At 40.2% G+C, this 24,508-nt stretch overlaps 1 protein-coding gene across 2 annotated transcripts in view; it reads left to right on the top strand.

Moving 5' to 3' along the window:
* Positions 1-16,769: 16,769 nt before the first annotated feature.
* KIF4A (kinesin family member 4A) overlaps positions 16,770-24,508 on the top strand; it is a 351,035-nt gene continuing 343,296 nt past the window's right edge. For both annotated transcript variants that reach the window (XM_053699056.1, XM_053699057.1), the window contains exons 1-4: positions 16,770-16,911; positions 19,653-19,786; positions 19,926-20,040; positions 20,154-20,344. In XM_053699056.1, coding sequence (XP_053555031.1) covers positions 19,670-19,786; positions 19,926-20,040; positions 20,154-20,344 — 423 coding nt within the window. In that variant the 5' untranslated portion in view covers positions 16,770-16,911; positions 19,653-19,669. The remainder of the gene's footprint in view (positions 16,912-19,652; positions 19,787-19,925; positions 20,041-20,153; positions 20,345-24,508) is intronic.

Genomic DNA, 24,508 nt, shown 5'->3' on the forward strand with positions numbered 1-24,508 from the left:
ATTTAGAAGCAACAAAAGATTTTAGACAAACCTCATCTTTGTTTGTCGTTTACTCTGGTAAGAGGAGAGGTCAAAAAGCTACTGCTACCTCTCTCTCTTTCTGGCTGAAAAGCATTATCCGCTTGGCTTATGAGACTGCCGGACGGCAGCCTCCTGACCGTATCACAGCTCACTCTACTAGGGCTGTGGCTTCCACATGGGCCTACAAGAACGAGGCTTCTGTTGACCAGATATGTAAGGCAGCAACTTGGTCTTCTCTGCACACTTTTGCCAAATTCTACAAATTTGATACTTTTGCTTCTTCGGAGGCTATTTTTGGGAGAAAGGTTTTGCAAGCCGTGGTGCCTTCCGTTTAGGTAACCTGATTTGCTCCCTCCCTTCATCCGTGTCCTAAAGCTTTGGTATTGGTTCCCACAAGTAATGGATGACGCCGTGGACCGGACACACCAATGTTGGAGAAAACAGAATTTATGCTTACCTGATAAATTACTTTCTCCAACGGTGTGTCCGGTCCACGGCCCGCCCTGGTTTTTTAATCAGGTTCAAAAAAATTTCTTTATACACTACAGTCACCACGGCACCCTATAGTTTCTCCTTTTTCTCCTAACGGTCGGTCGAATGACTGGGGGGCGGAGACAGAGGGGGAGCTATATGGACAGCTCTTGCTGTGTGCTCTCCTTGCCTTTCCCTGTGGGGGAGAATATTTCCCACAGGTAATGGATGACGCCGTGGACCGGACACACCGTTGGAGAAAGTAATTTATCAGGTAAGCATAAATTCTGTTTTTACAGGTAAAAGAGCTGATTACTTTGGGGCAATGCCCCGCAAAAAGCCCTTTTAAGGGCTGGTAAAAGAGCTGATTACTTTTGTAATTTAGTAAAGGGTAGGGAAATTTATTATTTTGGGGGGGCTTTTTTATTTTGTTAGGGGGCTTAGATTAGCTGTAATTAGATTAAAATTCTTGTAATATTTTTTTATTTTTTGTAATTTAGTGTTTTTTTTTGTAATATAGTTTACTTTATTTAATTGTATTTTAGTTTAGATCATTGTAGGTAATTTATTTAATTAATTTATTGATAGTGTAGTGTTAGGTGTATTTGTAACTTAGGTTAGGATGTATTTTACAGGTAATTTTGTAATTATTTTAACTAGGTAGCTATTAAATAGTTATTAACTATTTAATAGCTATTGTATCTAGTTAAAATAAATACATAGTTGCCTGTAAAATAAATATAAATCCTAAAATAGCTACAATGTAACTATTAGTTATATTGTAGCTATCTTATGGTTTATTTTATAGGTAAGTATTTATTTTTAAATAGGAATAATTTATTTAATTATAGTAAATTTATTTTGTTTTATTTAAATTATATTTAACTTAGGGGGGTGTTAGGGTTAGACTTAGGTTTAGGGGTTAATAACTTTATTATAGTAGCGGCGACGTTGGGGGGGCAGATTAGGGGTTATTACAATTTATTATAGTGTTTGCAAGGCAAGATTGCAGCGGTTTAGGGGTTAATACATTTATTAAAGTGGCGGCGATGTCCGGTCGGCAGATTAGGGGTTAATAATTGAAGGTAGGTGGCGGCGACGTTGGGGGCGGCAGATTAGGGGTTAATAAATATAATGTAGGTTTCGGCGATGTTAGGGGTTGCAGATTAGGGGTTCATAGGTATAATGTAGGTGGCAGCGATGTCCGGTCGGCAGATTAGGGGTTACATTTTTTTATTTTAGTGTTTGCGATGTGGGGGGGCCTCGGTTTAGGGGGTTAATAGGTAGTTAATGGGTGTTAGTGTACTTTTTAGCACTTTAGTTAAGAGCTTTATGTTCCGGCGTTAGCCCATAAAACTCTTAACTACTGACTTTTAAATGCGATAGGAGTCTGGACAGGAGAGGGTCTACTGCTCACTTCTTCCAAGACTTGTAATACAGGCGTTAGGCAAATCCCATTAAAAAGATAGGATACACAATTGACGTAAGGGGATTTGCGGTAGCCTTGAGTCGCAGAAGAAAAGTGAGCGGTACACCTGTACCTGTCAGACTCGTAATCGTAATACCAGCGAGCGTTAAAAAGCAGCGTTGGGCCCTCTCAACGCTGCTTTTTAAGGCTCAAGCCAAACTCGTGATCTAGGCGTTTATTTTTCAGACATATAGGCCGCGATCCGATAAAAATCGTCGCCCGCAAAAGCTGGCGACGCCAAATTTTGCACGGGTTTGGTATCCTATATACGGCGTAACTTAGAAGTTACGCGCATATATTTCTGCCTTCGCCCGTTGTTTTTTGGTCCATAGACTGATATACAAAACACGCACAGTTTGGTATCCAATATACAGCGTAAGGACGCACAGATTTCAGAAAATCTACTCCATTCTCATCTCGCCATAAATTGCAGGCGCAGTAACCCTTGCACTGACTTAGAAACCAACGTAACTCTCTCTGAAGGCCTTACAAATGCATGCTTAACAACATACATATAAGCAGCTTGATCACAAATAGTTAACCTCTTAAAAGCATTTATTATTCCTGCCCACGCAAGTGTGTCAAACCAATCACAAACAGCACAACCTCTCACCTGCAGCCTTAAAACACCTGCCAATGCACACCCTCATTAGCCACCATGTTTCCCTTGCAATATATTGTGTTCAGAGAGAGACAGCGTTGTGGGGCACAAGGGGTGCTGGAACCCCTACAAGCCCCTGTTTTGGATGTTATTCCTGCTGCTGAGGTCCCTGGTCATGGTGCTGTAGCCGTCCCTGCTCCTCCTGCTGCTGCTGCTGTCCCTGCTCCTCCTGCTGTTGTCCCTGTTCCTGGTGCTGCCCCTGCTGCTGTTGCTGCAGCTGGCCATAGGCCAGCAGGGCCTATAAGACGAAGGCATCAGCAGAGGGGAAGAGCACCAAGGATACACAGGGTTAGGGTCACCCTGTTTGGGATGACAGAAGTGGAGGTCAGGGAAAAATATCGCTTGACTTCTGCAAGCCTCATTGACCTATATGAGGTCTTGAAAGATGATATTGACCCTCAAGCGAATAGGAACCGAGCTCTGACTGGTATGCAGAAGCTGTGTGCTGTACACTTCCTGGCATCCGGATCATTCCAGTCAACAGAGGGGCTTGTGTCTGGCCTAGCGCAGTCTACCTTCTCCAGGATTCTAGGGGAGGTTTTGACTGCTCTAGATAACCAGACACAGCGATACATTCATTTCCCCCGTACCCCCCAGGAATGGAACCGTCTTAAACAAGGCTTCTATTGACTGGGGGTATTACCAATGTCATGGGGGCAATTGATTGCACACATGTGTGTATCGTGGCCCCACATGAGGAGCCACTCTATATTAACAGGAAAGGGTTTTACTCATTGAATTGCCAGATGGTCTGCGATACCACTCTGAAATTCACACATGTGTATGCAGGCTTTCCGGGGAGTGCACATGATTCCTACATCCTGCGCCAGACCTCCTTATTCCAGATGTTTGAAAATGGAACACTCTCGGGAGTTTGGTTGCTTGGTGAGTATGCACTACCTTCATTCTGTCTGTATATTTCTACTAAAGGGACACTAAACACAAATTAATTATCTCATGTTTCAGATAGAGAATACAATGTTAAACAACATTACAATTCACTTCTATTATCTCATTTGATTTATTCTTTAGAGATCCTTTGTTGAAAAAATAGCAATGCACATAGATGAGCCAATCATATGAGGCATCTATGTGCAGCCACCAATCATCAGCTAATGAGCATATCTAATATGCTTGTCAGCAAATAATATCAAGAGAATGGAGCAAATGACATAATAGAAGTAAATTATAAAGTTGCAGAAAATTGCCGGTTCTTTTTAACTCATGAAACAAGAAATGTGTGTTTCATGTCCCTTTAAAAGGGACAGTATACTATAAATAAGTTTTCACTTAAAAGTACATTTTCTTAAAATGGCATGTTCTATCTGAATCATTAAAGGGACACTCAATCAAAATTAAAGGGACAGTCTACACCAGAATTGTTATTGTTTTAAAAGATAGATAATCCCTTTATTACCCATTCACCAGTTTTGCATAACCAACACAGTTATAATAATATACTTTTAACCTCTGTGATTATCTTGTATCTAAGCCTCTGCAAACTGCCCCTTGCAGTCTAGCCAATCAGTGCCTGCTCCCAGATAACTTCACGTACACAAGCACAGTGTTATCTATATGAAATACGTGAACTAACACTCTCTAGTGGTGAAAAACTGTTAAAATGCATTCTGAAAAGAGGTGGCCTTTAAGGTCTAAGAAATTAGCATATGAACCTCCTAGGTTAAGCTTTTAACTAAGAATACCAAGAGAACAAAGCAAAATTGGTGATAAAAGTAAATTGGAAAATTGTTTAAAATTACATGCTCTATCTGAATCATGAAAGTTTATTTTGGCCTAGACTGTCCCTTTAAACTTTCATTATTCAGATAGAGCATGCCATTTTAAACAACTTTCCAATTTACTTCCATTAACAAAATGTGCACAGTATTTTTATATTTAAACTTTTTGAGTCACCAGCTCCTACTGAGCATGTACAAGAATAAGTGTGTATGCATTTGTGAATGGCTGATGGCTGTCACTTGGTACAGGGGGAGTGGAAAAAGACATCACTTTTAAAATTGTCAGAAAAAAAAATCTAATACTCATTTGAATTTTAGACTAAGTGCTATTGCATTGTCTTGTTATCTTGCATTTGTTGATTATGCAAATCTACTGTGTTGACTGGTCTAGACTAATCCTGGCATAAAAGTAGATTGCTTACAATGCACCAATTTAATGTTTTGGTTAAATATATCTTTTAAATGAAATCCATATTATGTCCCTTTAAGCACATGATGTACCTGTAGTAATCAGAATACATATGTTACATGACAGGTGATGCAGGGTACGGCTGCAGACCATGGCTATTAACCCCCTTGGTGCACCCCCTTACAGAGCCACAACTCAGGTACCAGGAGGCCCACATACGAACAAGGAATGTCATCGAAAGGAGCTTTGGCCTATTAAAATCCAGATTCAGGTGTCTGGATGTTACAGGCAGAGCTCTACAGTATAACCCCAACAAAGTGTGTTCCATTGTCAATGCATGTTGTATTCTACATAACATTGCTGTGGACACAAGTTTATTGGGGGACATTGTCCAAGAGCAGCAGCTAGTTCCTGTACCTGAGGATGTGGACAGGGGGACACTGAGGGGGAATGAAGTGAGGGATTATGTCATCCGGGAATTCTTCACCTGTAAGTTACTTGTTCATAAGTACAGTAAACCGTAACATTCACATGTATTATGATGTTTGACAGTACCTCACCAACCATTGCACGTGTATATATCATGTCTTGGAGAATTACATACTGCGGATTTCCACTGCATGTAAGTGAAACTACTACATCCCAACCCCCTTCCCTTAACCACCCTAATTACTGTATATTTCTCATTTGTTGAATTCATGTTTAGGTCACTATGATTTATTGACTATCATTAAGAATGATGAAAATGGATGTTTATACCTTATGTTCACACCTTCTGTAAATACATTATTAATTAGATATACCCATGTGTCAATTTATATTGGATGTGAGAAACCTTAATTTACATCTTATAAGTGAATATTACTATATGTACCCTTCATACACAACTATGTGATGTGGTTTATAGAACATGAATATGTCATAAACATGATAGTAATACCTTTTTGGGCCATTTCCACACCGGTATTATTATATGTTTTAACAATATTACTGTACTAAAACACACCTCACATGGATGTGGATGACAACTATATGTTAAATAACAGAGGACAAGATTTATGGTCAACTATAAGAATATTTATTTTTTTCTTTGCTTCTTGGATGAGGGTTCTGAGGTAACTGGAGTGGATCTCCTGGTTCTTCTGGGTTGTGCGGATTCAGATGATTCAGCTGGAGTGCTGGCCACAGATGAGAGGCTGGAGGCAGTGTCCTGCTGGTGTGTGAAATGCTCCACCAACACACCCAACAGTTGGTTTTGTTCCCGCCTTCTTTTGTCAGTCTGCATCTGCATATCCGAAATAACTCTCATCATCTGAGACTGGTTTTGGACTATACCATTTAAAGATGCGGCCATGTCCCGTTGCAGCTCAATGGAACGCTGGAGTAAAGTCTGTTGGCTTCTGTAAAACCTGCGTTGGTCTCTCTCTCTTCTCTCGCAGCTTGCTATGCGCCTCCTCTGGAGGGAAATGTATTCGTCGCCCAGGGCAGAATACAGAGGATCTACAGGCTGTTCACCAGCAGGGATTATAGGCGCAGGTTCCCCTCTAGCTGCTGTTGCATCTGGAACATCCTCAGCTTCTGCTGCATCTGGAACTACGACAGCTGGTGCTGCAGGAGGAACTACGACAGCTGGTGCTGCAGGAGGAACTACGACAGCTGGTGCTGCAGGAGGAACTACGACAGCTGGTGCTGCAGGAGGACCTACGACAGCTGGTGCTGCAGGAGGAACTACGACAGCTGGTGCTGCAGGAGGAACTACGACAGCTGGTGCTGCAGGAGGAACTACGACATCTGGTGCTGCAGGAGGAACTACGACATCTGGTGCTGCAGGAGGAACTACGACATCTGGTGCTGCAGGAGGAACTACGACATCTGGTGCTGCAGGAGGAACTACGACAGCTGGTGCTGCAGGAGGAACTACGACAGCTGGTGCTGCAGGAGGAACTACGACAGCTGGTGCTGCAGGAGGAACTACGACAGCTGGTGCTGCAGGAGGAACTACGACAGCTGGTGCTGCAGGAGGAACTACGACAGCTGGTGCTGCAGGAGGAACTACGACAGCTGGTGCTGCAGGAGGAACTACGACAGCTGGTGCTGCAGGAGGAACTACGACAGCTGGTGCTGCAGGAGGAACTACGACAGCTGGTGTTGCAGGAGGAACTACGACAGCTGGTGCTGCAGGAGGAACTACGACAGCTGGTGCTGCAGGAGGAACTACGACAGCTGGTGCTGCAGGAGGAACTACGACAGCTGGTGCTGCAGGAGGAACTATGACAGCTGGTGCTGCAGGAGGAACTACGACAGCTATATGCTCCTCTTCAGATGCTGGAGCTCTTCCAAGGGAAGCGGATGGTGGAGCTCTCCGGGTGGATTTGTAGTCCCATTGCTGACTGGTGTGCGACCACTCAGCATGTCCAGTTTGCATGTCCTGTGCATAACAGCCCTGACTGGCCTGATATTTGGGGGGGGGGGGGGTAAAGACATCTTCCCTTTGGGCCTGATTTGGCTCCCCCTCAAAGCCAAAAGAATAATCCTCCGGCCAGGGATCCTGCCAGGGCTCGTCTTCCAATGTTGGTGACATGACGTCTGGGTCCTCAACAGAGACAATCCAACCCAGCTCATGCCTGGGAGCATACTGTCCTTGTTGATGGATTCTCTGGACTGGTGGTTGCGGTGGAGGCATTCTCTGGACTGGTGGTTGCGGTGGAGGCCTTCTCTGGACTGGTGGTTGCGGTGGATGCATGCCCGTTTGCACCCTGGTGACAGGAGGTTCTGTGGAGGAGTCAAATGATGAGAGGTATTAGTACAATCATATATATATCCATGAGGGCATACAATGTACATTGATACATGCTAGGGCTTATACTCATTCTCATGTCAAACTCTATAACATGCATGTGCACATTGTGATATGAGGGATTTTAATATGCAAAGTATACATGTATGTGTTTCATACAATAGTTATGTGTACATGTCAGTGATGGAGAAAATGTGTTCTTTAAGTGACACTATGGTCACACAATTTTCTTTAGCCTGATGTAGGCACATAACGTGCTTTCTTGAGCTAAAAGTATTGTGATGGCGAAAGTGTCCATTTACTGAAAACTCTACATGTGGCTTGTGGCCTGTGTTACTCTGGGACATGTTAGTATTTCACTATTCCACCTCATATCATGAATTTCAATGTGTTAAGTAGCATTAAATGGACATTAAACCCATTTTTATTCTTTCATGATTCAGCTAGAGCATGCAATTTTAAACAACTTTGTAATTTACTTCCATTACCTAATTTCTTTCATTCCCTTGATATTCTTTGCTGAAAAGCATATCTAGATAGGCTCAGAAGCTGCTGATTGATGGCTGCACATCAATGCCTCATGTGATTGTCTCACCCATGTGCATTGATATTTAATAAACAAAGAATATCAGAATAATGAAGCAAATTAGATAATAGAAGTAAATTGGGATGTTTTTGAAAACTGTATTCTCTATCTGAATAATGACATAAAAAGATTTGGTTTAATCTCCCTTTAATGTGAAATCTAATTGTAGATGTTTTTGTTAGTAGGCCAAATACCATGCTCCTCATTGTGTACATGAATGTGTGACATTAAAGGATGTTATATCTCAAATACATATAATACTGGTGTGTGGGATGTTACTCACCAGCATGCTGTGCTGATGTTGCAGCCTCTGAGTCACGAGCCCCTGGAAGTCCACGGACTGCTGTGACACTCAGGGACCTGCGAATGATCTCCTGCCATTCATTATATTCAGCCTCCTGGGGAGGACCACCGCCTGTTCCCCTCTGGTACATGGCTTCTTAGCCCATTTTCTCCTTCACCCGCCTCTTGCAGTCGTTCCATCTTTTCTTTAGCCCATCGACATTCCTCCTCTGCTGGGCCACGCTGTTGACTGCCTCCTCGACCAACAGCCATGCATCCCTACGCCTTCGGGCAACTCCTTTGCCCTTCTCTTGGCCAAAGAGGGCAGTTTGGTTCTCCATGACGGCCTGGACTAGCGCTAGATTTTCAGCAAAAGAAAAGTTTGGGCACCTCATGCGCTCATCGTCCGTGGCTGCCTCACTTCCTCCCTGGGATTTCCCTGGTGTGGGCTCCTCCCTATCCTCTCCCTCCTCCCCCCTTCTATCCCCATGTGCACCCTCTGTCCCTCTTCTGAGTGTGCTTGGTCTTGGGACAACCCCACTCCCATCCTCCCTTCTGGTCTCCCTCTCCCCAGTCCACTTACTCCCTGACGGGGACCCTGCTGCTCTTCCTGTCCATAATCCTCTCCCTGCAACTCCTCTCCCCTCCGCCCTAGCTCTCCCTGTCATCCTCTAACTACACACACTCACTCCCACTTCAATCACACACAATCACAACCAAACACTCAGCCTATCACACTGTAAAAGATAAATAAAATGTGTGAGGTGTTATATAAAAAAAAGTGTTGTGTATTTTGTATATGTATGTATGTATGTATGCAAAATGTGTGCAATATGTAAAAAAAAAGTGTAAGTAAATGTACAGGCTTAACTAAACACAAATCCAAAAATCCGACCTAACTAACTGATGAAATGCGCCTCTCTCACTGCTCTTACTAAGATTCACTATACTCACTGTAGTGTGCTGTAGCTCCAAGAATCAACCAAACACACTAAAGAAAATGGCGGCTGCGCATGGGTTTATGTATGAATTTTGAATGGCGTAATTACGTGGCGCATCTTTTAGAACTGGCGGTTATTTTTTACGACTCCTAGCCTAATTTGCATAAAACTACTCGTTATTGAGACTTTACGTGAACAAAATACTGGCGTAAGTACTTGTGACAACTAAAATGTGTATTTGCGCACATTTTAGTTGATCGCCGGTTTTTCCTACTTACGCCAGTTAAGCATTTGACGGCGCAGTATATTGGATAGCTCGAGTTGCGAGGTGAAATTACGGGCGGCGCGGGTTCCCTCGATTGCGCAGAAAACTACGCCATATATCGGATTGCGGCCATAATAACAAGATGTCCTATGAATATGGGTCATAAACAAAATTCATGCATTCAAAATTTATTAGAAATATGAAATATACTGTATTCATGTTAAGATACAATACAATACCAGGATATTGAATGCTATGATTCTGTGAAGAAAAATAATTAACAGTATAAATTGCTTATTAATATGATTACTGAAAATATATGTATGTCTGGTATTGAAATTATCAGAGAAAATAGCACTATATGGTCCTATGAATATTAAACACATACGGCCATATTATGAGTTTTGCGTTATGAGGGGTGCGGTACTAACTTGCACGTTATTGTCACCGCTCACTTCCCTACAGCGCTGGTATTACAGGTTTTTACAAACGTCTGCAAGAAAGAGGGAGGAGAAAAAGGAGAGGCGCTTGTATATACCAGTAGAACAATATGGAAGACTTGTATACATCCACAACAGGGTACTCACATTTTAGTGGAGCACTCAGACAGTGCTATTAGGCGCATACTGGGTAATCACAGCAACCCAGCTTGCTGAGTTTTCCAACGTGTGTACAGGAACAAGAAGACCTTTGGCTCTGATCTCCTGGAGCTGGAAATGGGGACTACCAACAGAAGCAGCCCCACAGATCAATGCAGGATGCAATAAGGCACACAAGGACTTCCACACAGAGCGGATCCGGTCCCAGTGATGATGATTGGTAGGAGGTGATTGAAGTATAAAAGGATCAGTAACGGTTCCAATATTGAATAAAAAGTAGGATTTATTAAAACAATAATAAAAGCAGGAACCAACAGGTAGGGCATAAAATAACCCTTCTTGTGTACATGCGACGCGTTTCTCAGCAACAACGCTGTTTCCTCAGGCATATCTTATCTTACCGACACCTACATTATATTTATTAACCCCTAATCTCCCGCCCCAATGTTGCCGCAACTTGCCTACACTTATTAACCCCTAATCTGCCGCCCCAACATCGCCGCCACTATAATAAACATATTAACCCCTAAACCGCCGCACTCCTGCATCGCAAACACTAGTTACAAATTATTAACCCCTAATCTGCTGTCCTTAACGTCTCCCCCACTATATTAAATTTATTAACCCCTAAACCTAACCCTAACCTCCCCTAACTTATATAGAATTAATAACTAAATAATTCCTATTTAAAACTAAATACTTACCTGTAAAATAAACCCTAAGCTAGCTACAATATAACTAATAGTTACATTGAATCTAGCTTAGGGTTTATTTTTATTTCACAGGCAAGTTTGTATTTATTTTAATTAGGTAGAATAGTTACTAAATAGTTATTAACTATTTACTAGCTACCTAGCTAAAATAAATACAAATTGACCTGTAAAATAAAACCTAACCTGTCTTACACTAACACCTAACCTAACCCTACAATTAAATAAATTCCCTAAATTAAATACAATTAATTAAATTCAAAACAATTAGCTAAATTACAAAAAAACCCCACTAAATTTACAGAAAATAAAAAACTAATTACAAGATCTTTAAACTAATTACACTTAATCTAATAAAAAAGCCCACCCAAAATAAAAAAACCTAGCCTAAACTAAACTACCAATAGCCCTTAAAGGGCCTTTTGCGGGGCATTGCCCCAAAGAAATCAGCTCTTTTACTTGTAAAAAAAAAAATACAACCAACCTCCCCAGCAGTAAAACCCACCATCCACACAACCAACCCCCAAATAAAACCCTAACTAAAAAAACCTAAGCTCCCCATTGCCCTGAAAGATAGTAATTTTTATTTATCTTTATTTTAACAGTTTACAGTAAGAATATATATAACTGCTTGTGTTTTAATTAGATTTGTATAAAATCATTTGTGGGTTAAATAGCTTAGTTGTATTAATCTGAATGTTAGTGGCTCATATCTTGGTATCTCATTATGGTATTTTAAATGCAACTCTGATTTGAGAGACTGTTGCGAATAAGGTAATTTTTATGATCTTTGCATAGCATATTATAACAGTTTAAACGTGTATAGTTTGATTCAGATCCGGTTTTCTACAAATATATTTCAATGTGTCTTTAAATTTTAACTAATACAAAGAATTTAGGAATTTACATTAATTTTATTGTTTTGTATATGCATTTTTATTAGGGGTTTATTTTAAAGAATAATTATTAAATATATTGTATTATAACCCGGCCATATACTGACACTAGCTGCTGGTGACATCTCCCCTAATCCTGGTCCCCCACATTTTCCTTGCCCTGCACACCCATGTGTACCCTTCAATAGACTTCAAAAACAAAACTCTGGTATCCCTAGTCTCATTCCTCTTGCATCTAAAGCCACCACCCCCTTCACTTGCGCACTTTGGAACTCTCGCTCTGTTTGCAACAAGCTCACTTCTATCCATCTCTTTATCTCCCACTCTCTCAATCTTCTGGCTCTCATAAAAACCTGGCTCTCTCCTTCAGACACTGCTTCCTCTGCTACACTGTCACATGGGGGTCTCCACTTCAGCCACACTTCTAGGTCTGCCAATAGACAAGGAGGTGGTGTTGGTATTTTACTTTCCTCTCGTTGCACCTTTCAACAAATACAGTCTTTCTCTTCCCTCACATTTTCTTTATTCGAAACACACATGATTCGCTTATTCTCTCCCCTCTCTTTATGCGTTGCAGTCATATACCACCCCTCTGGCTCCGCAACTCTATTTCTAGATCAGTTTGCCACCTGGCTACCTTACTTTCTTTCCTCGGATACCCCTGCCCCCATTCTCGGTGACTTCAACCTCCCTGTTGATAATCCCACTGCCTCCTCTGCAAAACAACTTCTGCAACTTACTTCCTCTTTCGGTTTGTCACAATGGACTGACTCGCCCACTCACAAAGATGGTCACTCCCTTAATCTGATTTTCAGCTATCAATGCACAATCTCAAACTTCACAAACTCACCGTTTTCTCTTTCTGACCACCACCTCCTCACTTTTAACATCACCTCCCTCCCTACAACTCTCCCTCCTTCTACACCTCAGACTAAACATCACAGAAGTATCAAGTCACTAGATCAGCACCAGCTTGCTAGCTCTCTTGAACCTCTTCTCTCTTCTATCCCCTCTTTTTCCTTTCCTGATGAATCTATCTGCCACTATAACTCCACCCATACATCGGTCCTTGATAATCTGGCCCCACTTACCATAGCTCAGAAAACATACACTCATCCTCAGCCCTGGCATACTCCTCTGACACGGTACCTACGTTGATGTTCCCGTACTGTTGAGCGACACTTGGGGAAATCTCGGAGTTCTGCTGACTTTCTTCACTATAAATTCATCTTGAACTCTTACTATTCTGCCCTTAATCTATATAAGCAACATTACTTCTCCACTCTTATCTCTACTCTTTCTTCAAACCCAAAACGTCTGTTCTCCACATTCAATACTCTCCTCCACCCACCCCCACCTCCTACCACAACTTTTCTCTCAGCTCAAGATTTTGCCAGCTACTTCAACAACAAAATTGACTCCATTAGAAATGAAATCAGCTCTCAACACACTACCGGTCTCCCACCCCCTCAAAAGCTCACAATCATCCAAAACCCACATAGCCATAACTTTAACTCTTTTGCCCCTGTTACAGAGGAAGAAATTTCTGCCCTTATACTATCCTCTCACCTCACTACCTGTCTCCTCGACCCCATCCCCTCACAACTACTCCCCTCCCTCTCTTCTACCCTTACCCTTATACTCACACACATCTTCAACCTCTCCCTCAGCACTGGTATAGTCCCCACATCTCTTAAACATGCATTAGTCACACCTATTCTCAAAAAAACTTCTCTCGATCCAACCTCCCCATCCAACTACCGCCCTATTTCCCTACTCCCCCTTGCCTCAAAGCTTCTTGAAAAACTAGTATATGCACGTCTATCCCATTTCCTTACGTTAAACTACCTCCTTGATTCACTGCAATCTGTATTTCGCCCCCCTTCACTCAACAGAGACAGCAATTGTTAAGGTTACCAACGACCTACTTACAGCAAAATCCAAAGTACACTTCTCTCTACTTATCCTCCTTGATCTGTCTGCAGCCTTTGATACTGTCAACCATCCTCTTTTGCTCCATATCCTCCAATCCTTCGGCATCTGCGACACAGCTCTCTCTTGATTCTCTTCCTATCTGTCTAACTGTACCTTTAGTGTAGCCTTCTCTGGGGCATCCTCTGCCCCGTTACCTCTTTCTGTTGGGGTACCGCAAGGCTCTGTCCTCGGTCCCCTTCTCTTCGCAATCTACAATTCCTCATTAGGTTCCTTAATAAAGTCCCACGGGTTTCACTATCATCTGTATGCCGATGATACCCAAATCTACCTCTCTGCACCAGAACTATCTCCTTCCTTGCTAACCTGTGTCACTAACTGTCTCTCTCATATCTCATCTTGGATGTCCTCTCACTACCTCAAGCTAAATCTCTCCAAAACTGAGCTCCTTATTTTCCCCCCTTATTCCAAAATCCCCACACCCCATGTCTCTATAACTGTTGATAACTCCATCATTACCCCAACCTCACATGCCCGATGTCTTGGGGTCAGACTTGACTCAGATCTTTCTTTCACTCCTCACATTCAGCCCTTGGCTCCCACCTTAAAAACATTGCTAAAATTAGAAATTTCCTTACACAAGACACAACAAAGATCTTAATTCACTCTCTCATCCTTTCCCGCCTCGACTACTGCAACTCCATCCTCTCTGGTCTCCCTAGCTGCCACATAGCTCATTTACAATCCATAATGAATGCCTCTGCCAGGCTCTTCTTCCTTACACATCGCTCTTCATCTGCTGCACCTCTCTGCCAATCCCTTCACTGGCTTCCTCTTGCCTCCAGGATTAAACACACAATTCTCACTCTGACTTATAAAACCCACAATTGCATTGCTCCCCCCTACATCTCAGATCTTGTCTCCAGATACTTTCCCTCCCGACCCCTTTGCTCTGCTCATGATCTCCTACTCTCTTGTTACCTCCTCACATTCCCGTTTACAATATTTCTCCAGACTGGCTCCCGTCTTATGAAACTCTCTGCCTCGCTCCACAAGACTCTCCCCTAGTTTTAAAAGCTTCAAGTGTTCCCTGAAGACTCTACTATTCAGGAACGCATACAACCTACACTATCTTTCCTATCTCCACTGCTATCCCCTTAAACCCCATAGCATGTAAGCCTATGAGCCCAGCTGTTTGTAGTCCACCTTCATAAGAGCCGACTACAACAGTGCAACTCTCGGCAGGACCCTCTACCCATTTGTTCCCTGTAATTGTTTTTATATACCACCCATGTTCATAGCACTGCGGAACCTGTTGGCGCTCTACAAATACCTGATAATAATAAAAATTATCTATCTGTATACACAATCAAAAGAAGTTATTACATAAATAACAGGAGCGAGCTGTTGTTGAGAGAGATTATTAAAATGAGCTATTACATTTTTTTCAATGTTTGTTGCTTATATATATATTATATATATATATATATATATATATATATATATATATATATATATATATACACAAATACAAAATTTGGTTTTTTAGCACACCTTACAAAAAGTTTAAATCAACATCTGGGAGTGCTGCCAATATGACCCAGTAATTACACAAACAAAGAGGTATCAGCGCACATTCATTTTCAAAAGCACAACATATTTTTTACTGCTGCAAAAAATTGCCTGCATATACATCAAGAGACAACTATCTTTTTTTAAATAATATTGGGAACTTAGTCACACAATATGGCCATATTTTGCTTAGCCAGTCACCGCTTACAAGGTGCCCCAATTCGACTGGTCCTACTCTAAATCCTTTTGCCACAGAGGGCTGAAACATTCCTGCTTTTACTCTTCATAATAGAATGAGACTCCCTGGCTTTTTATTCACAACTCTTTAACACTGTAATGAGCACACCTGAACTTGGGTGGGGTGCTTAAACCAATGGGAGATGGTCAGTCTCCCTGGTAATTTTAAATACAAATCCAAAATTTGTTTTTTTAGCACACCTTACAAAAAGTTTAAATCAACATCTGGGAGTGCTGTCAATATGACCCAGTAATTACACAAACAAAGAGGTATCAGCGCACATCCATTTTCAAAAGCACAACATATTTTTTACTGCTGCAAAAAATTGCCTGCATATACATCAAGAGACAACTATCTTTTTTTAAATAATATTGGGAACTTAGTCACACAATATGGCCATATTTTGCTTAGCCAGTCACCGCTTACAAGGTGCCCCAATTCGACTGGTCCTACTCTAAATCCTTTTGCCACAGAGGGCTGAAACATTCCTGCTTTTACTCTTCATAATAGAATGAGACTCCCTGGCTTTTTATTCACAACTCTTTAACACTGTAATGAGCACACCTGAACTTGGGTGGGGTGCTTAAACCAATGGGAGATGGTCAGTCTCCCTGGTAATTTTAAATACAAAATTTGTTTTTTTAGCACACCTTACAAAAAGTTTAAATCAACATCTGGGAGTGCTGTCAATATGACCCAGTAATTACACAAACAAAGAGGTATCAGCGCACATCCATTTTCAAAAGCACAACATATTTTTTACTGCTGCAAAAAATTGCCTGCATATACATCAAGAGACAACTATCTTTTTTTAAATAATATTGGGAACTTAGTCACACATATATAATATTATATTATATATATATATATATATATATATATATATATATATATATATATATATATATATATATATATATATATAATCTCTATTTTATCTCTATTACATAAAATAATCTATCTGTATAAAAACATACATAACCAGAGTAGTGAGCTGTTGTTGAGAGAGGTTATTTATGCCCTGAGCAAATATGGCCGCTTAGATCTTTTGAATTTTGTTTTTTAAGAACGCGCTCGTACTTTGTACGTGCTGTGTTCAGTCATTTGACGTGAGCCGTATCTTGTATGTGATTGGTTATCTTCTAGCGTCTGGAATTTGAAAACTTGGCGGTTATAGTTGAAGGTTCGGGCCGGAAAGAGAAAGGGGAGAGTCAGCCTCCGTAAACTGGAGATAGTGGGGGTTAAACCTGGGAATCGGGAAAAAGGACTGTACGGGAACCTGGGAATATTGATCTGGGTGAATCTAGGCGGAAAGAAGAAGCCGGTGAGCGAAAATGAGCTGTATTGTAAACACTGTTCGTGAGGTTGAACGACATCTTATTATCCATTATAGTTACTGACCCGTTACATTAACATCTCTCATTGTTAGACATACATTGACATAAACGGTTACGCTGATTAAAACATTGATTGTGCTATATTTATGACATCTATTTTTAGTGTCAGTATATTACTGACACAGTGGCACCACTGTAATATTTTGTTTGCCTGCGAGATTGTTCATCGCTTTTGTTAATAAAAATGCCAGTTGTAACACCATGCTGTAATTCTGTTTCGGTACAGCTGCAAAACCTATGTAGGAAGATTTTTCTTTATAACACAGTAGCACTCCATTATAGTCTACTACAACCATTACACACTGTACACCTGATGCTCTAAAGCTCTTCACTGTGGTAATATTATCTAAGAAGTATTGACATTGACAGTACTTAGGCAGATTTTATCATACAAAGTCTGGTTGTGAATGGGAGACACATACATTACAATATAATGCTTTGAAATGAACCCCAACTTAGCATCCTTTGTTCAAAAGCATATGTGGAAATCAGCTGCAGTGCGCTACTGGGTGCTAGCTGGTGATTAATATGCCTCTTGTCATTGGCTCACCAGATGTGTTCAGCATGTGTTCCAGCAGCACATAACTGCTCTGGAGCATAACACATTTGGTGAGCCATTGACAAGAGGAGTGTGTGTAGCCAACAAACACCATCTAGCTCTCAGTAGTGCATTGCTGCTTTTCCCCCAAAAGATACAAAGAGAATTAAAGGGCCATCATAGTCCAATTACATGCTTTAATTTGTTAGAGCATGTAATAAAGACCAGTGACCCTTTAATGGCATGTGTTTAACCCCCATGGATAAAACGCATAGAAGTTCCGCTCCAGCTCTGTCGCATGACTAGCTTTGCTGATTGGATCAGTGTCAGTTTCCACTCAGGGCCAGCAGTGATCTGTGGTAACCAAGCAATACAGTACTTCCAGTTTGTTTTTAACACACACAGGCTGCGTTCGGGCAGCGCTCAGGAGCTAGTGGAGGTGCTTCACTCCCAGCGATGATGTGGCGCTAGGTGACGTCACAAGCAAGGGAGCTTCAAAAAAAACGTTCGCATGCGCAAAGGGATCTGCTGCACAATAATGGACTGCGCATGCAAACGTTTTTACTAAGCTCCCTTGATTGTACTAGCTGCCTGCCGAGAATGAGTTCCCCAGTCTCTTCACAAACATCGGAACTCTGACCCACCTCCATTCAGCTGCTCTCAGCTCAGCCCCTGTAGCTTATCCTGCACTTAATAGAGGTGGGTCAGAGTTGCGATGTTTGCCAAGAGACTGGGGAAATCATTCTTGGCTCTGGGGGATCAAAATCCGTCAGGTCTTTGTGTTTATATACATATATGATTTTTTGTGTGCTCTAGATAATGTAGCCCATTACTTTTCACTTCATACGCTACGTATGAAGTGAAAAGAAATGGGCTACATTCTCTAGAGCACACAAAAAATCATTATTATATGTATAAAAACATGGCAGCCTCCACAGCAACACGTGTGTGGAGGCTGCCATGTTTCCAAGCGTCTGAGCTTGCTTTGAAAAGTCCCAGCTTTTCCAGCACACTGGAAGCGCTTGGACTTACGTCACCAGATCGCTCAAAAAACGCCAGCCATCTCACTTCCAAGTGTGAGAAAAACGCTCCAAGCGAGTTCCAGCTCGCTTGGAGCGCTGCCCGAACGCAGCCACAGTCAATAGTCAAAATGTCTTGCTCTAATGAATTCGAGCATGCCACTTTTTTTTTTACTATAATGGCCCTAAGTAATTTTAATAACAGAAGTGAATAGAAAACTCTTAATACTGCAGGCTTTTTTTTTATGAATTTTGAAAGTTTTAATTTTGACCTTCATGTTCCCTTTTGAGTCTCTAATGCATAAATTACATTTTACTGACCAGCCAGCTAAAACTGTATCCAACAGTAAGCTAAAATGAAGTAGTAATATTTTTCTCTTTATTGCATACATTATCACTAAATACATTTTGTTAAATTGTGAAATTTTGTTCTTTGGATAGCAGAAATCCACAGAATATACATTTTGTGATTGACTAATGGCTGTCGCATGATGCAGCAGGAATAAATGAAAGGGATAATAAACCCAATTTTTTTCTCTTATGATTCGGATAGAGCATTCAACTTACTCCTATTATACATTTTCTTCGTTTTCTTGGTATCTTTATTTTAAAAGCACAAATGAAAATTAGGAGCCGGCCCATTTTTGGTTTAGAACCCTGGATAGTGATTGGTTGCTATATTTAGCCACCAATCAGCAAGCGCTATCCAGGGTGCTAAACCTAAAATGGGCCGGCTCCTAAGCTTTCATTCCTGCTTTTCAAATAGACACCAAGAGACCGAAGAAAAATGTATACAATTAGACAGTTGCTTAAAATTGCATGCTCTATCCAAATCATGAAATTTTAAAAAAAAATAGTTTGTATCCCTTTTTTAAATAACTCATTTGTCAGAAAAAAAATCTTATTTTGTGAAATTAATTCTAAGTGCTTTTGCATTGTCTTATACATTTATCGATTATGCTTATCTACTCTAAGTGGCTGTTACTGCTTCCTAAATTTGAAAGAAATGTCACCCTTTGAGCTAAAGCTTCAACAAGTGTGTATGTTGACATTTTTAAGTTTGCTACCAAATAGATTTCCATAAGACTTTACTTTGTGTATATTTTAACAGGTCCTGTTGGGTATAAAATGGGAAAGGATGATGGGATCCCAGTAAGAGTTGCCTTACGATGCCGCCCTTTGGTGACAAAGGAGATTAATGAAGGCTGCAAGACATGCCTTACATTTGTGCCAGGCGAGCCACAGGTGACTAGCAAAATATTTTACATCACGTACAGTATGTGTGTGTGTGTTTTTTTTATTTAAAAGAAAAAAATAAATATATATAAAAAAAATAAATTACCCCCATTACCTTTTTTTTTTTTTTCTATTTTTTCCTCTCTAGGTTATTGTAGGTTCTGAGAAATCCTTCACTTATGATTATGTGTTTGATCCAGTTACTGAACAAGAGGAAGTATTCAATGCAGCAGTTGCCCCACTGATTAAAGGGTTGTTTAAAGGTAAGCGAACATGGTCTACTGAGCAGTTACTCATTCAATACTTCTGATTTTACTGTCAAACTTGGAACTGCTGGCCTAAATGCTCAAAAATATTGCTTGGTGTTTCTGATTAGGTTACAATGCTACTGTGCTAGCATATGGCCAGACTGGTTCTGGAAAGACTTATTCTATGGGTGGAGCATATACTCACGATCAGGAGAATGAGCCATCTGTGGGAGTTATTCCAAGAGTGGTCAAGTCTCTCTTTAGTGAAATCGAAAAGAGAGCAGAGTGGGAGTTCCTCCTAACAGTATCTTACTTGGAGGTGAGTCAATGATTTTATACAGTAGTAAAATGTTGAGGTCTATTAAAGGTCATAATAGTTGAAAAAATGACATGCTCTAATTTGTTAGATTTTGAACATATTTGTCAAGCACTGATCTATCAGCCAGGTATTTTTCATGGTTGGTGTGCAAGTATAAACAAAGCTAGATAATGTTGTTGTGTTTTTTTTTTTTTTTTTACCTTTTAATGTTTTGTAACTCATAATAAAACAGTTTTGAAAACAAGACCACCCATAACAGTTCAAATGAAGACTTCCCAAAACGAACAAACAATATTTATCAAGTCTATAATAAATGAAACATATTAAAGGGATACTAAACCCAATTTTTTTTTTCTTTCATGATTCAGATAGAGCATGCGATTTTAAGCAACTTTCTAATTTACTCCTATTTTTCTTCGTTCTTTTGCTATCTTTATTTGAAAATGCTGAAATGTAAGGTTTGGAGCCGGCCCGTTTTTTGGTTCAGACCTGGGTAGCGCTTGCTGATTAGTTGATACATTTAGCCACTAATCAGCAAGTGCTTACCCAGGTGCTGAAGCAAAAATGGGCCAGCTCTTAAGCTATTTTCCTGTTTTTTTTTTTCAAATAAAGATAGCAAGAGAACGAAGAAAAATTGATAGGAGTAAATCAGAAAGTTGCTTAAAATTGTATGCTCTACTTGAATCATGAAATAAATAAAAAATTGGGTTTAGCATCCTTTTAGGTAACTTTTTCTTTTTAAATTTCAGTAAATCTTTTTAAAGTGAATGTAAAGTTTGATTGAGTGCCCAGTTTTTATTAATCCTAATAATCATTCATCAAACTTTAAATTACACTGCTTTTGTTAAAATACTTACCTTTTTCTTTCTGCAAGCTGCTCCAGCGCTTCTCTAGCCCCGTCGCAAGCCTCTTCTTACATCAGGAATGACGATTCCGGCACCCTCCAATCACAATTGGTGGAAGGCTGGAATTGTCATTGCTGACGTCAGCAAAGGCTTGCGACGGGCGGAGGAAGTGCCTGAGCGGCTTGCAGAAAGAAAAGGCAAGTATTTTTTTTTTAAAAAAAGCAGTGAAATTTAAATTTTGATGAATGAAAGTGCCTGTGTTTTTAATAGGGTTATTAAAAACCGGGCACTGATTCATCAATTTACATTCGCTTTAAGCAAGTAAACGGTTGTAGTGCAACTAGAAGGGAGATGGGTACTATGATAAAACATTAAAATAATTGTTAAAAATATAAACAATAAATATTTTTGAAGAATTTGCAAGTTAACTTTTTCCAAATGAAAGCAATAAAGTGCATTCATAGGACGTCACGCTATCGACTTTTGTGTAGATCTAGATTTCTTTTTAATCATGTTACTGAACTCTCATTCACAACAGAGAGTGGACTATCGGCGTACCGATAAAATACCCAGCAACTGTGTCAAGCTAGGAAAACTTAGTGACACAGAACCCAAATTTTTTCTTTTGTGATTCAGATAGAGCATACAATTTTAAACAACTTTCTAATTTACTCCCATTATCAATTTTCCTTTGTTCTCTTGCTATATTTATTTAAAAAAGAATGCATCTAAGCTTTTTTTTTTTTTTTGGGTTCAGAACTCTGGACAGCACTATTTTATTAGTGGATGCATTTATCCACCAATCAACAAGAACAACCCAGGTTGTTCACGAAAAATGGGCCGCCATCTAAACTTACATTCTTGCATTTCAAATAAAGATATCAAGAGAATGAAGAAAATTTGATAATAGGAGTAAATTAGAAAGTTGCTTAAAATGTCATGCTCTATCTGAATCAAGAAAGAAAATTTTGGGATTCGGTGTCTCTTTAAAGGACCAGTCAACACAGTAGATTTGCATAATCAACCAATTCATGATAACAAGAATGCAATAGCACTTATTCTGAACTTCAAATGAGTAGTAGATTCTTTTTCTGATAATTTTAAGTTATGTCCATTTCCACTCCCCCTGTACCATGTGACAGCCATCAGCTAATCACAAATGCATACACATACCATGTGACAGCCATCAGCCAATCACAAATGCATACACGCTTATTCTGTGAATTTTTGCACATGCTCAGTAGAAGCTGTTGACTCAAAAAGTTTAAATATAAAAAGACTGCACATTTTGTTAATGAAAGTAAATTGGAAGGTTTAAAATTGCATGTTCTATCTGAATAATGAAAGTTTAATTTTGACTTGAGTGTCCCTTTAAAGCATTACAAAGTGCAAGCTGAAGAAGCTCAGGCAGCCTTTTCTCAAGATATTAAACTCTTACCACTCGTTAAGGAGGGATGGCAGAGAATCGTCAAAGGTTGGGGATATTTGATTCCTAAAGTGCATTGCCGATGTAGTGATTTCTGTGATTCTAAACTCCTGAACAGCAAGCAGTTCCAGTAAGCCAGGCAAATGTATGAAAAATGTATGTTTCTTGTTCAATTTTATTTTTTTCTTATGAACTGCTTTTCAGGAAATTTAACAGCCTCAAGAATTTGCTTTTCCTTTTCTAAACAAGTGAAGGTTGAAACGCTACCCATTCGGTGCAATTATATATCCTGAAATGGTCATTTTATTGAAGTGCTGGAAATTAATCTGTCTTCATGCCGTCCTAGAGCATCATTAAGGGATTGAAGAGAGGATATAGTGTTTTTTTTTTTTTTTTTTTGACATGCAACTAAACAGCGTTCATCCTTTTGAAAAATGAGAGCAAAGCGTAATCATCCCAATATAATTCAATAGAAAATAAAGCAGGTGAACAACCTTATAATCAGTCAGTTTTCTTTGAAAACCACTGGCAACCTGAGCGGCACTGTCTTTATCTGCTGCAACACTTTCTAGATGCATTTTACGTATTTCCAGTCTGTTACAAGTGCTGAGAGTGCAGTTATGTACAAACATACTGTCTTCCATTGTTTTTATGCAAACAGCCAATGGGGTACCTTGTGGAACTAACTGCATTTTTAGCTCTAGCACAATTTAAGTGTCAGTTATGCGGAATCTGTTGGCGCTCTACAAATAACTGATGACTAATAATAAAGTGTTACATTTTTAAAGGAACTTTCAAGCTGGAAAATCCTGAGTGCTAATCTGCAATGGTAGGAAGACTTTTGCATATTTGGCAGATTGCAATACCGGATGATTTAATAAGGAAGCCATGATAGTTCCCTGCACCACCCTTCCCTTAAAGGGACAGTGTACACCAATTTTCATTTCACTGCATGTAATAGACACTACTATAAAGAACATGCACAGATACTCATCTAACAATTCAGTATAAAACCTTTTTAAAAATGTACTTAGAAACTCCAAGTTTAGCACTTGATGGTGTTAAGCTGGGACACCCAGTGAAAGGGGCTGGGAAATCAGAGCAGACCCCCCACTCCCCTGCATTTGTAAAGACCCTTTAGAGTAGACAAATTGGAGCAGCAGTGGTCTACATCTGATACTTTGGGACTTGGTTAGCAGTCTGACAATCGGCACAATGACATTGAAAATTAAGCAAAACTATGCATTGTTACAAAAACATCCCCAGATGGGCTCTATAAATGGATCGTCTACAAAACATTTATGCAAATAAAAATCTAATGTACTATGTCCCTTGAAATAACTTTTTTCTTCAGCCTTGTTGAAGAGGATTCTGTAGCCACAATTCTCGTCTCTTCCACTTCTTTTGCAGAGGGCAAGTTGTCAACAATAATACCTGGTTCGTGCACTTGGTTTCTTTGCAGGGTTCCACTTTGATCTTTTTCTTTCCTTGAAGCAGCCACCATAAACAAATGATTAAAATCCACCATAATTTTCAATGTTCTGCTTCTTGGCCTCGTTTCTCAATCAATGGTACGTGAAACAGTGGGGTGTCTTGGAGCCAGTAGCAGACCTACTCAAGAGAGAGCCCTGGTGCAATTTTGTTTTTTTCTTGTGCCCCCCCCCCCCCCCAAAGGTAACGCAATAGTAGTAATATACATGCTGCTTTGTATAACTATTTTGATGATAGGACCTACAATAATAAAGCCTCCCCTTCATTAGGATTGTACATATTCTGCACATAACTATGTATTGACTGGCTTCTCTGTGCCCCCCAGCACTTGCCCTAGTGCTGCTGGTACTTCTGCCCTGCTTACAGCATTGTTGTTTTTAAATGTATAAAGATTTTTTTACA

The sequence above is a fragment of the Bombina bombina genome, chromosome 1 (assembly GCF_027579735.1).
Source record: "Bombina bombina isolate aBomBom1 chromosome 1, aBomBom1.pri, whole genome shotgun sequence".
NCBI classification, from domain to species: domain Eukaryota; kingdom Metazoa; phylum Chordata; class Amphibia; order Anura; family Bombinatoridae; genus Bombina; species Bombina bombina.